This window comes from Mesoplodon densirostris, chromosome 18, assembly GCF_025265405.1.
Source record: "Mesoplodon densirostris isolate mMesDen1 chromosome 18, mMesDen1 primary haplotype, whole genome shotgun sequence".
In the NCBI taxonomy this organism is placed as follows: Eukaryota; Metazoa; Chordata; class Mammalia; order Artiodactyla; family Ziphiidae; genus Mesoplodon; species Mesoplodon densirostris.
In genome coordinates this window covers 9,340,165-9,353,349 of record NC_082678.1, presented here as the reverse complement: position 1 = coordinate 9,353,349, position 13,185 = coordinate 9,340,165, and the positions used below count along the sequence as shown (strand labels likewise).

The 13,185-nt window shown below is 35.9% G+C and overlaps 1 protein-coding gene across 2 annotated transcripts in view; it reads left to right on the top strand.

Annotated features, from left to right (window-relative positions):
* The window catches only part of NSF (N-ethylmaleimide sensitive factor, vesicle fusing ATPase), a 162,996-nt gene that overhangs the window by 98,509 nt on the left and 51,302 nt on the right, over positions 1–13,185 (top strand). For both annotated transcript variants that reach the window (XM_060081415.1, XM_060081416.1), the window contains exons 10-12: positions 5,539–5,704; positions 6,806–6,880; positions 7,067–7,254. In XM_060081415.1, the coding sequence (XP_059937398.1) occupies positions 5,539–5,704; positions 6,806–6,880; positions 7,067–7,254 (429 nt within the window). The remainder of the gene's footprint in view (positions 1–5,538; positions 5,705–6,805; positions 6,881–7,066; positions 7,255–13,185) is intronic.

The following is a 13,185-nucleotide window of genomic DNA, read 5'->3' as shown; positions in this document are numbered from 1 at the left end:
CTGTAGAAATTGATGTTATCGTACTCAGTAGGTTGGCGGAAGGGACCTGATGACAAGTCATAAGATTAGCAAGGTTCTGAAAAGGTCAGAATTGTACTGAATTATGTTTAGGGAAGATTGCTCCTGTGATCATTAAATCAAGCACAGTATCCTTATTGTCTCTGGCTTCCCTTCCATGTAGATGATTTTTGAGGTTGGACTGAGGAGGAAGTCATGATTCCAGTGGTAACATAAGGCACATTGATAGCAAAATCCATACATTATAACAGCTTTTTGTTTTATGCTATATTGACAGACAACTTTGAATAAAAATGTTTTCTAAAAATAATGTAGAATCTCACAGGTTTTTAGTCACAAACAGGGGTGTCCTAGTTTTTCTTTGAAGACAGCAAGCATTAATGCTCTACTATATAGAAGTGTTTGGCAAAGCTGAGGTTGTAGTTCCAATTCTTCATTCTCTGTCTTCTCTACAGATGGAAAGGTGAATAGTTTTTGGTGTTGAAATTTTTTTAAGCAGCAAGCTATCACTTATCATCAGACATCTGTTCAATAAATATGACAATGATTGAGAAATAAAGTTAATTTTTTCAGATTTTAATTTAGTTTTGAAACAGTTGTGGAAAGAGAACGATTTGTAAGTTATGTTCAGGAAAAAATACAGTGAAACTTAGTTAAATTTCGGAACCTTGATGAACACGAGTATCATCTTGCATAAGAATGCATTAAAGAATGAACAGTACTCCAAATAATGAATAATAGAATGTAAGTGTTATAAGATACTGTATCTATTTTTTGTATATTATTATGAAGTAGAACTAACTTTTCTGGTGTACCGTTTTATAGATTTTACCATGTGTATAGTTTCATGTAACCACCACCAAAATCTACATGCAGAACATTTACATCACCCCGCAAAATTCCCTCATGCTGTCCCTTTGCTAATAACTCCTGGTAACTACTGATCTGTTTTCCATCCCTATACTTTTGTCTTTTCGAGTGTCATATAAATGGGATCATAATATGTAACTATGACTCGTTTCTTCTTTTTTGAGGCTGGCTTCTTTCACTCATCATATTGCCTTTTGAGATTCATCCAAGTTGTCACATGTATCAAACATCCCTTTTTACTGTTGAGTAGTATTCCATCTTATGGATGTACCATAGTTTGTTTATTCACTCACCCACTAGAGTGCATTTGGGTTGGTTCTAGTTTGGGGCAGTTATGAGTAGAACTGCTATAACCAAGGAGTGGAATTGCTTGATCATACAGTGTTTTATCTGTTTTTTATTTTTTTAAATATATATTCAGATGTGTTTTAGATCCAATCCAATTTCCTTCAGGTCATTTTTAGAACTGTTTTTCTTCCTACTTCTGATGTAACATTTCATCTTTATCTTTGTCATGTTTGCTTGATCCTTTTTCCTTTGGGTTGCCTTTATTGGAGTCATCTTCTGGTATTGTAGCCCAGAATCTGTCTTGCTTGTATACGCCTCCAGCTTAATTATATGATTCATCTTCTTACAGATCTAGTTTGCTACTATACTCTTCTTTACCATTTGTAGATGACTTTCAGATCTATCTTTCTCACCTGTTTTGTTCAGTTTATATCTTATTCTTTGGAGGACATTTCTAATTAGATGTCCTGTTAACTCTTTAATCTTCTTATGGTAGAAACTTAAAAAAATTTTTTTTTCCCTTCCATCTTTTCCCTTCTACAGCTTTCTTATCATAACTACAAGATAATTTCTTACCTTTGCTGTTAACCTCCCCTTCTACTTGCAGGCAGTAACCAAACCTAGGACTTTGCTTTTTAGTCATCACTACTCCCATCACCAAAACTCTCTTACAGATTCTGTTTACCTCATTTACATACCATGGTTTCTCACTGACCTTCCAACTATGTATTTCTCTATTTCCGTCCTAAAGTCAGGATTAAAATCATCTTACATAAAGAGCATTCTGCTTTTGCAAGTGTGTGTGTGTGTGTGTGTGTGTGTGTGTGTGTGTGTGAGTGAGTGAGAGGGAGAGAGAGAGAGAGTTTCAATAGAAAGGCCTGCTCCCTGTTGTGATAGTACTATAACTTTTGTTTCTCATGTTAGGTAAATTTTATTATCCCTTTTATAGGGCCTGGATTGCTTCTTAGCCGTTTGCTCAAGTGGCCCTGCATGCTTCTGAATTCTTATCTGTTAGGCCCTCTCTTTCTCCTTCTACATGTCTTTGTTCAGGAATAATTTCTTGTACCCCAAAACAAGTATACCTGTGATTTAGGAGGACACAAAGTTGTATTTGTAGGTAATATGATCGTCTACTTAGAAAATTCAAAAGAATCAACTAAGAAAACTTAGATGTTAGAAGAAAGTTAAGTAGCCAGATATAAAATAAATATACAAAAATTAATATTTCTTCATATATACTGTTTTTGAAATATAATGTAAAAATCCCATGCACAACTGCAACCAAAAAGCGTAAATAGTTAGGAATGTTATGAATGAATTAATATGACAAAAAGTACAAAACTTTATTGGGAGATGTAAAAGACTTGAATAATTGGAGAGACATATTCTTAAGAACTGAATATGCTATAAAGATATTAGTACTTCCTAAACTAATTTAGAGATTGAATCTAATTCCAATCAAAGCTTGGCTTTTTTGTTTATTTTTTAATTCTTTTGTTTGTTTTTCATTGGAGAAAGTTGTTTTTGCTCTAGTAGAATGATTCTAATAATCATCAGGAAGTAAACATGGTTGAAAGTAGCCAAGACAGTTATAAAAAAGAAGAATGTGTGGAGGGTAAGAGCTTGCCGAAACTACTGCTATAGTCCATAGTATAGGCTGGAAATAGTCTAGCATATATAAAAATATAAAGCCTGATAGAAATGGCATCTCAATCAATGAAGAAAAGGTTATTTAGTCAACAATATTCGATCAGTTAGTTAACTCTTTGAAGAATTACTTGGATTCTTACTTCACTTGTACCATATACAAAAATAAAATTCCAGATAGACTAAAGAATTATACGTAAAGTAAAAATTTACAATAGAAGAAAATGTAGGTGACTACCAGTGTCTGTAATGGGAGAGGATTTTAAGGATAAAAGTAATGGAAAACATCATAAAAACAAAAATTGATAATGTTGGCTGTTTAAATAGTAAAAATACATTTTTAAAAACCCTTCCATTTATCAAAAATATACCATAAGTAAAATTAAAAGACAAATAGCAAACTGGGATAAAACATTTATAACAAATATAATAATACCCGTAATATATAAATAATTTTTATAAATCAATAAAAATTATTAAATCCCAACAGAAAAATGTACAGAGCACATGAACAAATAATAAGAGAAAAATTATCAATGGTAAAAAAAAAATGATTTTAAAAAGTGCTAGCCTCGTCAATAATTAGACAAATGCCAATTAAAAATGATTGAAAAATACCATTATTCATCCATCAAGTTGATAACTACTTTTAAAATTTTCTAGTATTCATTACTTTCGAGGATATACCAAGATAGTCACTGTCATATACGGTGGTAGGATTGTTACAAAATGATAAAAACCTTTCTAGAAAAATATTTGAAAGCCTATTTCAAGAGCATTAAAATACTCAAAACACCTTTTAACATAACAATTTGCCTCATGAAGTAATCATGCATATTGTCAAAGATTTAAGTATAAAAATGTTCATTGCGGGCTTCCCTGGTGGCGCAGTGATTGAGAATCTGCCTGCTAATGCAGGGGACATGGGTTCGAGCCCTGGTCTGGAAGGATCCCACATGCCGCAGAGTGACTAGGCCCGTGAGCCACAACTACTGAGCCTGCGTGTCTGGAGCCTGTGCTCTGCAACAAGAGAGGCTGCGATAGTGAGAGGCCTATGCACCGCGATGAAGAGTGGCCCCCACTTGCCAAAACTAGAGAAAGCACCTCGCACAGAAACCGAGACCCAACACAGCAAAAATAAATAAATTAATTAATAAACTCCTACCCCCAATATCTTCTTTAAAAAAAAAAATGTTCATTGCAACAACTTCTTGATACTAAAAACTTAGAAATTATTAAATATGTGACAGTAAAGAATTAATGTGGAGTAGGGGAATTGTGAAACCAGTCATGATGAAATATTATGGAGCCATTAAAAATCATAATGTATAGCTGTATTTATAGACATGGGAAAGGGCTTAAGATAATATCTGGGCTGAAAAAAAGAGATACAAACTTTTTATGTAGTACCAAATTAATAATATCAGTTATTTCTATCTAGTTGAATTTTGGATGATTGAGATTTCTTTACGTCTTTTGGTATTTTTTCCAAGTTTTCTATAGTGATCATGTATTTTGCAATTAGAACCCAAAATAACAATTTTAAATTGTTTTTAAAAAACAGTTAATGTTCAAGAGAATGCAAGATGCAGTGAGTTTCCAATTTTTAATTAAAATAAAATTAAAACAAATCTGCATTAACAGCATTTATCTTTAAGCAATATAATATAGTTTATTTTTAACTTATTTCTATTTGTTTTATAACTTTTGCTCAGTTAACATCTAATACTTTCATAATAAAATTTTTAAGTCTATTTAAAAAAAAATGATATCCTTGCCAGAGTTTTAGTGAATACCAACCATATCTAATCTTGAATCTCATTATGCCCATCATTTATACCATCCGTATGTTGTCATATTTAGGTTATGTTCATTTTCACCTGTTTTGTTTTGCTAATCCCTACTGGTTTTTGTTAAAAAAAATCTCTGCAATACACTTCCCCCTTTGGTTCCTAACAAGAGACTTAATTATAATTACTTAAATATAAATTGCTAGAAGGTCCATGTTAACTTAACCTAGTGAATTATTGGCATTTAAAAGTATTTGCATCTATTAAAAGTTCAAAATATATAAACTGATTTCTTTTAATGATAACTTTATATCTGACAGAGTAAAACAGAAATCACTACGTAGAAGAAACAGCATCTGCTTGACCATGTTCTTTTTATAAACTTTGTTCTCACTTTACTGTTCAGAAGAAGCAATCTGTTTTCATAGGATATAACTGAATATGAATCAAGTTCAGTATCTTCTCCCATTTGCCCAATTCCCAGTCCACCTCTGTGTGGAGTTACTCTTCAGCTATATAGTATGACAAATATTAAACTTACTGTTTTGGGGGCTATCCTCTCACCAAAACTCAGGGAAAATGGGAGGGAGCTGCCATTCATTGACTTAAGGAATACTTGACAGTTCTTCTTTCAAAGAGTGAGATAAGAAATGTGTATGAATGAATAGTTATGATGGACTATTCACTTTCATCAGTATATAATGTGGGGTTTTGTTTTATGTCTATTAAATATGAGGTTCTGGAATGCCTTTTCACTTTGCAGAATTCTGAGACTGCAGTTCCAACACCTTTGAGAGGGCAGCAATCATGGTTATACCGGCTACATTTATTAGTCAAAAGGCGAGAAAGCTTTGTTTTGCTTTTTTGATTAGTTTGTTTAATAATATATTCAAATTATGACCTTTAATGTAATTTCTTTTACTAGCTTGGTGCTAACAGTGGTTTGCACATCATCATCTTTGATGAAATTGATGCCATCTGCAAACAGAGAGGGAGCATGGCTGGAAGCACAGGAGTTCATGACACTGTCGTCAACCAGTTGCTGTCCAAAATTGATGGGGTAGAGCAACTAAACAACATCTTAGTCATTGGTATGTTTGCTTGGTTTAAAAAAGAGAAGTACTGTGATTTCAAAAATATTAGATACATAGGTTCTGAATTCAGATTTGTGTAGCTTGTAATTACACTCTTCTGCCAGTGTTTCCAAATTAGAATCAAGTGATATTGAAGAATTTCACTATTTTAATGTCTAGCCTTACTAGGACAAATGAAAGATGGGTTTTAGTGACGCATGGCTTTTTTTTTTTAAATAAAAATCCTCACTTTTTAAAAAAAATTTATTATTATTTTTGGCTGCGTCGGGTCTTAGTTGTGGCACATGGGATCTTTCGTTGCGGCATGTGGGCTCTTTGTTTGCGGCACATGGGCTTCTCTCTAGTTGTGGCATGTGGGCTTAGCTGCCCTGTGGCATGTGGGATCTTAGTTCCCCGACCAGGGGTTGAACCCGCGTCCCCTAGCATTGGGAGGCGGATTCTTAACCACTGGACCACCAGGGAAGTCCCAACTCATGGCTTTAAACTTATAGTTAACAGGTGAAAAAGGCTGCACGATGTAATGCAGTGGTTTTCAAACTGGGTCCTGTAGGCCTCCAGGAGTCCTCAGAGCTACTTCAGGGTCTGTGTGGCCAGGGTTTGAGCTTCAGATCATGAATCCCTATTATAACTTATCTTTTTAACTGCTTTATGTACTGAAGTTCTTCTTAAGATGACTTTGAAAACAAAACAAAACAAAAATTCTGCTGTTCATGAAGGTTGAAAACCATTGGCCTACAAAAAAGAGAAGGGATGTTGGGGTCAGACAGATCATGTTCACATTGCCCCTCTCTCACTTTGACAGTTTACTTACCCTCTCTGAACCTAAAATTTTCTTTTTAAATATTTGAAGCTTTCATTACATTTATATTCCACTGGCCTGTACAGTAGTGAAATACTAAAGCAAAGTCCCCAGGTATTGTCATTAGGTCGAGAACAAATGATATTGTTGAAAATGACTGCTTTTCTATTTGACTTTTATAAAATGTCCTCTTAGCTTGTCAGGGAAATTGCTATTCTTACATATACTGAAGGGACATTTTATCTTATTTTTGAATTCTGATAGTTTGTGTGTTGTTTTGTTTTAACAACTGTGCTCAGGAATGACCAACAGACCAGATCTCATAGATGAGGCTCTCCTTCGACCTGGAAGACTGGAAGTTAAAATGGAGATAGGTAAATAGATCTGTCACTGATTGGGGGAGGGGAGTGTAATTAGAGTTCATTAGCAGGAGCAAAGTCATATAATGTAATATTAGTTAGAAGAAGTTGTGTATCAGAAGCAGGTATTTACACGCTTGAGTACCTATAAGAAAAACGTTAAGATTATAATAATGTCTATTTTATTTTCAATTTTATCAGGCTTACCAGATGAGAAAGGCCGACTCCAGATCCTTCACATCCACACAGCAAGGATGAGAGGGCATCAGTTGCTCTCTGCTGATGTAGACATAAAAGAACTGGCCGTAGAGACCAAGAACTTCAGCGGTGCTGAGCTCGAGGGTCTGGTGCGAGCAGCGCAGTCCACTGCTATGAACAGACACATAAAGGTCAGTAAAATCAACTACCATATTAGGAGTCTGCAGCCCTGTAAATACCATGCCAGTATTCTTTCTCTTTCCTTTCAAGCATACTAAGGACTAGGGTAATACTGACTTTTGATGGAGAATAGACATGGTAAAAGGTATAGGAATTAATTGTCAACTGCTAAATCTTCCGAGTAGTTGGAAAAAAGATAATGGTAGCATCTGCTCCATGGTAACCATTGACCCATTTACTTTAGGTTGCCACCATTTGATACAGACACGTGAAGATGAAGATTTTGAAGAATTTTTTAAAAATTTGTGCTGTGTTGACTTGTAACATGACATAGGAAGTTGGATTTTCTACATGCTAGAATTATGAGGGCTGCTTCATTAAGTAAATATATTGAATACCTGCTATTTTCAAGGTATTAAGCGGGAGACACAAAGACAATAAAGCATGACCTTTTCGCACAAGGAGTAGAGAGTCAGGGAAATGCATATGTTTGCAAATTAATACAATAATGTTATTGATACTTTGGTAGAAATACATACAAAGGATACTTTCATTTTGGTAAATAAAATTTGATAAAGTGCATTTGATCCTTTACCATCGCTTCTCTTCAGGTTTTACTTACCACCTGTAGTTAGGTGACTCCCAGATTTATGTCTCATCTCTTGAAAGTATCTTTCTCCCACTTTCAGATTTATACCAAATACCTGTACCTGGATGTGTTATCAGGTTTCAATTTTAATATTCCAAAACCAAATTCACTTTTTTTTGTTTGTTTTTGTTTTTTTTTACTACTTTCCTTCCTGCTCCTACTTCCCTGTTTATCCCAATTTCCTAAGCTTAAAACGCCAAGATTATCTTTGATTTCTACCACTCTCTTGTGTCCTACATCAAGTTATTTGCCAGATTTTGTCAGCTCTATCTTGGCAGTATCTTTCAGTTCTCATTGCCACCACCTGTCTTCTGTTTGATTAACCTTCCTGTTTCACACCATTCTATTCTTCAGAAACTTTCAGTGACTCACCATGATCTACAGAACAAAGTACAGAAGTCTTAGTCTGGTCTTTAAGGTCCTCTTAGATCTGACCCTAAATTGGCCTTTCCTGATGTGTTCCCAGTTATTCTCCGTACACTTTATAAATTTACTTATTTATTTATTTTATTTTTGGCTGCGTTGAGTCTTCATTGCTGCACACGGGCTTTCTCTAGTTGTTGCAGCGAGCAGGGACTCTCTGTTTCGGTGCGCAGGCTTCTCATTACGGTGGCCTCTCTTGTTGCGGAGCACGGGCTCTAGGCTCATGGGCTTCAGTAGTTGTGGCGCACGGGCTTAGCCGCTCCACAGCATGTGGGATCTTCCCAGACCAGGGCTCGAACCCGTGTCCCCTGCATTGGCAGGCGGACTCTCAACCACTGCGCCACCAGGGAAACCCTCCATACACTTTAGCCAAACTAAAATATTGAATATTTACCAGTCATCAGATATTAATGTATTTTTCTACTTCTCTGCTGTTACCTCTTTTTTTTTTTTTTTCTTCACTGAGAAGCTTTACCCTCTATGTTTACTTATCTTTTCGATACCTGGCTCATGTACCACCACTTTCTTCAAACTTTTTCTCATTCTCCCTTTCAAGAATGGTGTGTTCCGTTCCTTCTTGAACTAGTAGTGTATCGGAAATTCCCTGGCGGTCCAGTAGTTAGGACTTGGCGGTTTCACTGCGGTGTCCCAGGTTCAATCCCTGGTGGGGAAACTAAGATGCCGCAAGCCACACAGTGCGGCCAGAAAAAAAAAAGAAATAGTAACGCATCATTTACAATACCTTCTGTTGACTTTCAATCAGTGGATTTATCTAGCCTAGTGTGTGCCAGACACTGTACTAGGGGTTAATGCTCCAGTTGCCTACCCTTGAGCAGCTCACAGTCTAATCCTCCACATGCAGTAATAGAAAGTACATACGGGGTAAGGAAGTGAAAAGGTGTCAGGTGTGGTCAGCTTGTCGGTGAGAGGAGCCTTCACAGAGGAATTTCTGGGTGGATATGTTTCCTGATGGAGTCATGCATTTTAGGTAGAAAGAACAAATATGCAAAGGAACAGAGACACACAAACAGCATGGTGTGTTAGAGTAATTCAGTATTGCTGCAGCATAAAAGGTAGGGAAGGGGAGGTAGAGAGAGACGTGGGGGATAAGTCAGGAGGCTAAAGCAGGGGATGGAGCACAAAGAGCCTTTTATACTGTGCTAAGAAGTATGGACTTCTTTTCTGTGAGTAGTGCTAAGCCGTTGAAGAGTTTTAAGAATAGCAGTGACATAGTGTTAAAACATAAGCTCACTCTGGCAGCTGTGTCGAGTGGAGTATTTAGGGGAGTGAAGTTGGTGACATAAGACAAGAGAGGGGAACTTGTATAACAATTCACGCAGGAAATAGTAAAAGCCTGAACAGTCAGGTTGAGTATGTTTTATTCGGGTATACCCTGGCAATGGTTTTAAACCAAGGGTCGGTAAATTGTGGCCCATGGGCCGTATCCAGCCAACCACCAGTTTTTATAAATAAAGTTTTTTTGGAACACAGCCACCCCTGTTCATTTATGTATTGTCTGTGGTTGCTTTCATGCTACAATGCCAGAGTTGAGTATTTGCAAAAGAGACTACATGGCCCACAAAGCCTAAAATATTTACTCTCTGGCCCTTTATGGAAAAAGTTTGTCAACCCTTGTTGTAGACTTTAAGTCCGTATCTTATTCATTTCTGAATCTCCCACAGTGTTTCATATAGGTCTTAATACTGAGAATATGGTAGCTGTTTAGTAAATACTTTTTAAATTAGTAAATATGTATTCTGTATCAAACTCTATCTATAAGCCATAATTCCCCTACATAATGGAACTGACTTTGTTCTAGCTCAAGAATGCTATAATGGGAGAGGCCACTTTAGACAAGATGGTAAAACTCTTTAAAATATTGGAGACCCATGGGCTTCCCTGGTGGCGCAATGGTTGAGAGTCCGCCTGCCCATGCAGGGGATGCGGGTTCATGCCCCGGTCCGGGAATATCCCACATGCCGTAGAGTGGCTGGGCCCGTGAGCAATGGCCGCTGAGCCTGCGTGTCCGGAGCCTGTGCTCACAATGGGAGAGGGCACAACAGTGAGAGGCCCGCGTACCGCAAGGAAAAAAAAAAAATACTGGAGACCCAGTGGGGAGGAGGATACTAGTACTACTGCATTAAAACAAAACAAAAAAAATTGAGAATGCCAAAGGACTGGATAGTGTGGGAAGTATAGTATTGGGTCCTTTATAGAATGGATCCATTCATTTCATTCATCCATTCTTTCTCCTTGCCATAAGAAATGTCTTAGAAAAAGTGATGGTGACTTCAAGAAAAATTGTATAAATGATGTGAAAATTGCTCCCCACCGTACCGATCTTTCACCTCAGACCACATTAGTGCTTCTTGATACTGTAATCCACAACAGCTAGTTTATTAGGTATCAGATTTTTCATATGCATTAGCCACTGAATTTTTATCTTATTTAGTCATTTGTCATTTTTATCACAATAATCTTATCCAAAAGTGTCCCTAAGCCATTGTCAAGAAACATGCTTTCTTTAAGCATGTATTGGATTTATTTACACACGAGGCAATGAGAAACGGTGGAAAAATCACAAGTTTTGTAGTCAGAAGGTGTGGTTATGTGTTACAGTTCTTCCCACTTTTTTTGTTTCTGATTTGCCAAGGGGAAATGACTACCTATTTCATCAAATTTTTGTGAAAATGAAATCAAATACTGTTTGTGGAAGTGCCTTACAAACTATATAAATGTTTACTTCCATTTTTGTTATTATTGGCTGATCTGAGAGGATACTGTATGTATCCTTTTCAATATCTGAGTTTCTGATTTTTGTTGACTATTTGCAGTTATAATATTTCTGATTTAAAGCTAAAATATTCACCACCACTGTACGGAATATGTTATCCTTTTAGATTTGCAAGTAAGAAGTAGTGCAAATAGTGGACATTATTTCCCGCACTTTTTCCATGTGGTTGAATTATCTTTAACTTAAACTTCAGATGATGCATATAGGCTTGTGATCAACACCTTTTGTACCAAACAGCTTTTGGGTTTTTTGGGTATCAGTGGAATATCTAATGCAAGGGACTTCACAGGTACTTCGGGGAAGGGAGAGATATCTAAGACACTAACCTCACTACCAAAAAAGAAATAGTACTAACATTTACTTTCTTTTCTGCATTTAAAAAAATCTGCACTGTCCAGGTCTTTAAACATGGTTTTCCCAACAAGATTCTTCCTCAGTTGAACAAAAGACACACAGTTTTAATATTCTCATTTCTGTACATATTTATAGCTTTACTAGTAGTGATTGATGAGCAAGTACTTAATTTGAAACTTATGACTTACAGTTGGTGTAGAACTTATACACAACATTCATCTGTTTATTATGATGTTCTTTCTTTGTATTATAAAAAGCCATTATTGGGAATTCCCTGGCAGTCCAGTGGTTAGGACTCGGTGCTCTCACTGCCAGGACCTGGGTTCAGTCCCTGGTCGGGGAACTAAGATCCTGCAAGCCGACTGGCGTGGCCAAAAAAAAAAAAAAAAAGCCATTAATAGTGTTATTTTGCTTCCTTTTCAAAAGAATTAGGTTTAAACAAAGTCAGGTGGAATAAACTAAACAAGTCTTCCCTGTTAAACTGTTCTTTCAGGTTTTTTGAAGCAAGTGGAAAATCCAGTCATGAACACCTGATGTGCATGTCATTTGTGCTTGAATCCATGTTTGTGGTCAACTAAAATTCATGTGACATTTGGTTGTTTTTAGCTTGGAAGGAATTTCTGCTTCAGGTAGAGAAGATAACACAAATATCTTCTGCTCTAATCTGTTGTAAGGAAATAAATTGAGGACACACACACACACACACACACTTTACAACTGAATCAAAGCTGATTTATGTTTGCAGAATTGCAATACAATTCTTTTTTATTTTCTGTAGAATTTTGAATGATTAAGGTCATTCTACCCTTAATTTAAGAGGAATGATAAGAACTTTGAAAGGTCAGATTTAAAAGGTTATGAAATTTAAGTGTGACCACTGGATATTTGCTAGTGTTGAAATACAAGTTTATTAGTTTCTGCAGGTATAAGCTGAAAGATGTTGCCTCTTCCATATTGATTAGCTGTTATAAATAAAATGCAGAAAAAAATCACACTAATTCAGACAAATAAGAAAAGGTTTTCTGAATGAGTAAAAATTCAGAATTGTAGATTTTTTTAAATAACATTTTGCGATTTTGACAAAATAGTAAAATAGTAAAAGTTAGCCAAGAGAAGTCCTTAGAAAACTTATTTTAATGAATAGGTATGAAAGGTTTATCATTGTAGTATTGATTACTTACAATTAGGTGACTTCTGAAATTCCTAGAGTGTCTAAAAACAACTTGTTCTAAAATAACTGTCCCCCAGCCATCTTAATTCACTTTAATTCATTGGGTGAGTCCTTTCTTAGTAGTAAAAATTCAAGGTTCACACCAGCTCCAGTCCTGAAATCTGTCATATTTTTCAGCAAATGCTGAAAGATAGACAAGATATTCCCTTCATATTGCTATATGTTTCTGTCATTTGAATTCAGCTTCACTCTAAAAGGAAATCATAACAGTATTTCATAACACTGTTATGAAAATGCTTGCCTGTGCCTCCCTATGTGCATACGAGAATCATTTTCTAGGATAGATAGATAGCCGGATGGATTTTTGAAGACAGGGTTATTACATTTTCTTCTAGTTTCTAGTGTTTATTCTGGTTCCTTTTACAGGTGACCTGTTTTTGTCTCTCAAAAGGTTCTAGAAATTTCTCTTCACCTTTGGTGTTCTGATAGTTTACAACACTGTCTAGACAGATGTGGGTTTCTTTTCATTTACCCTGATCACTCATTGAAAC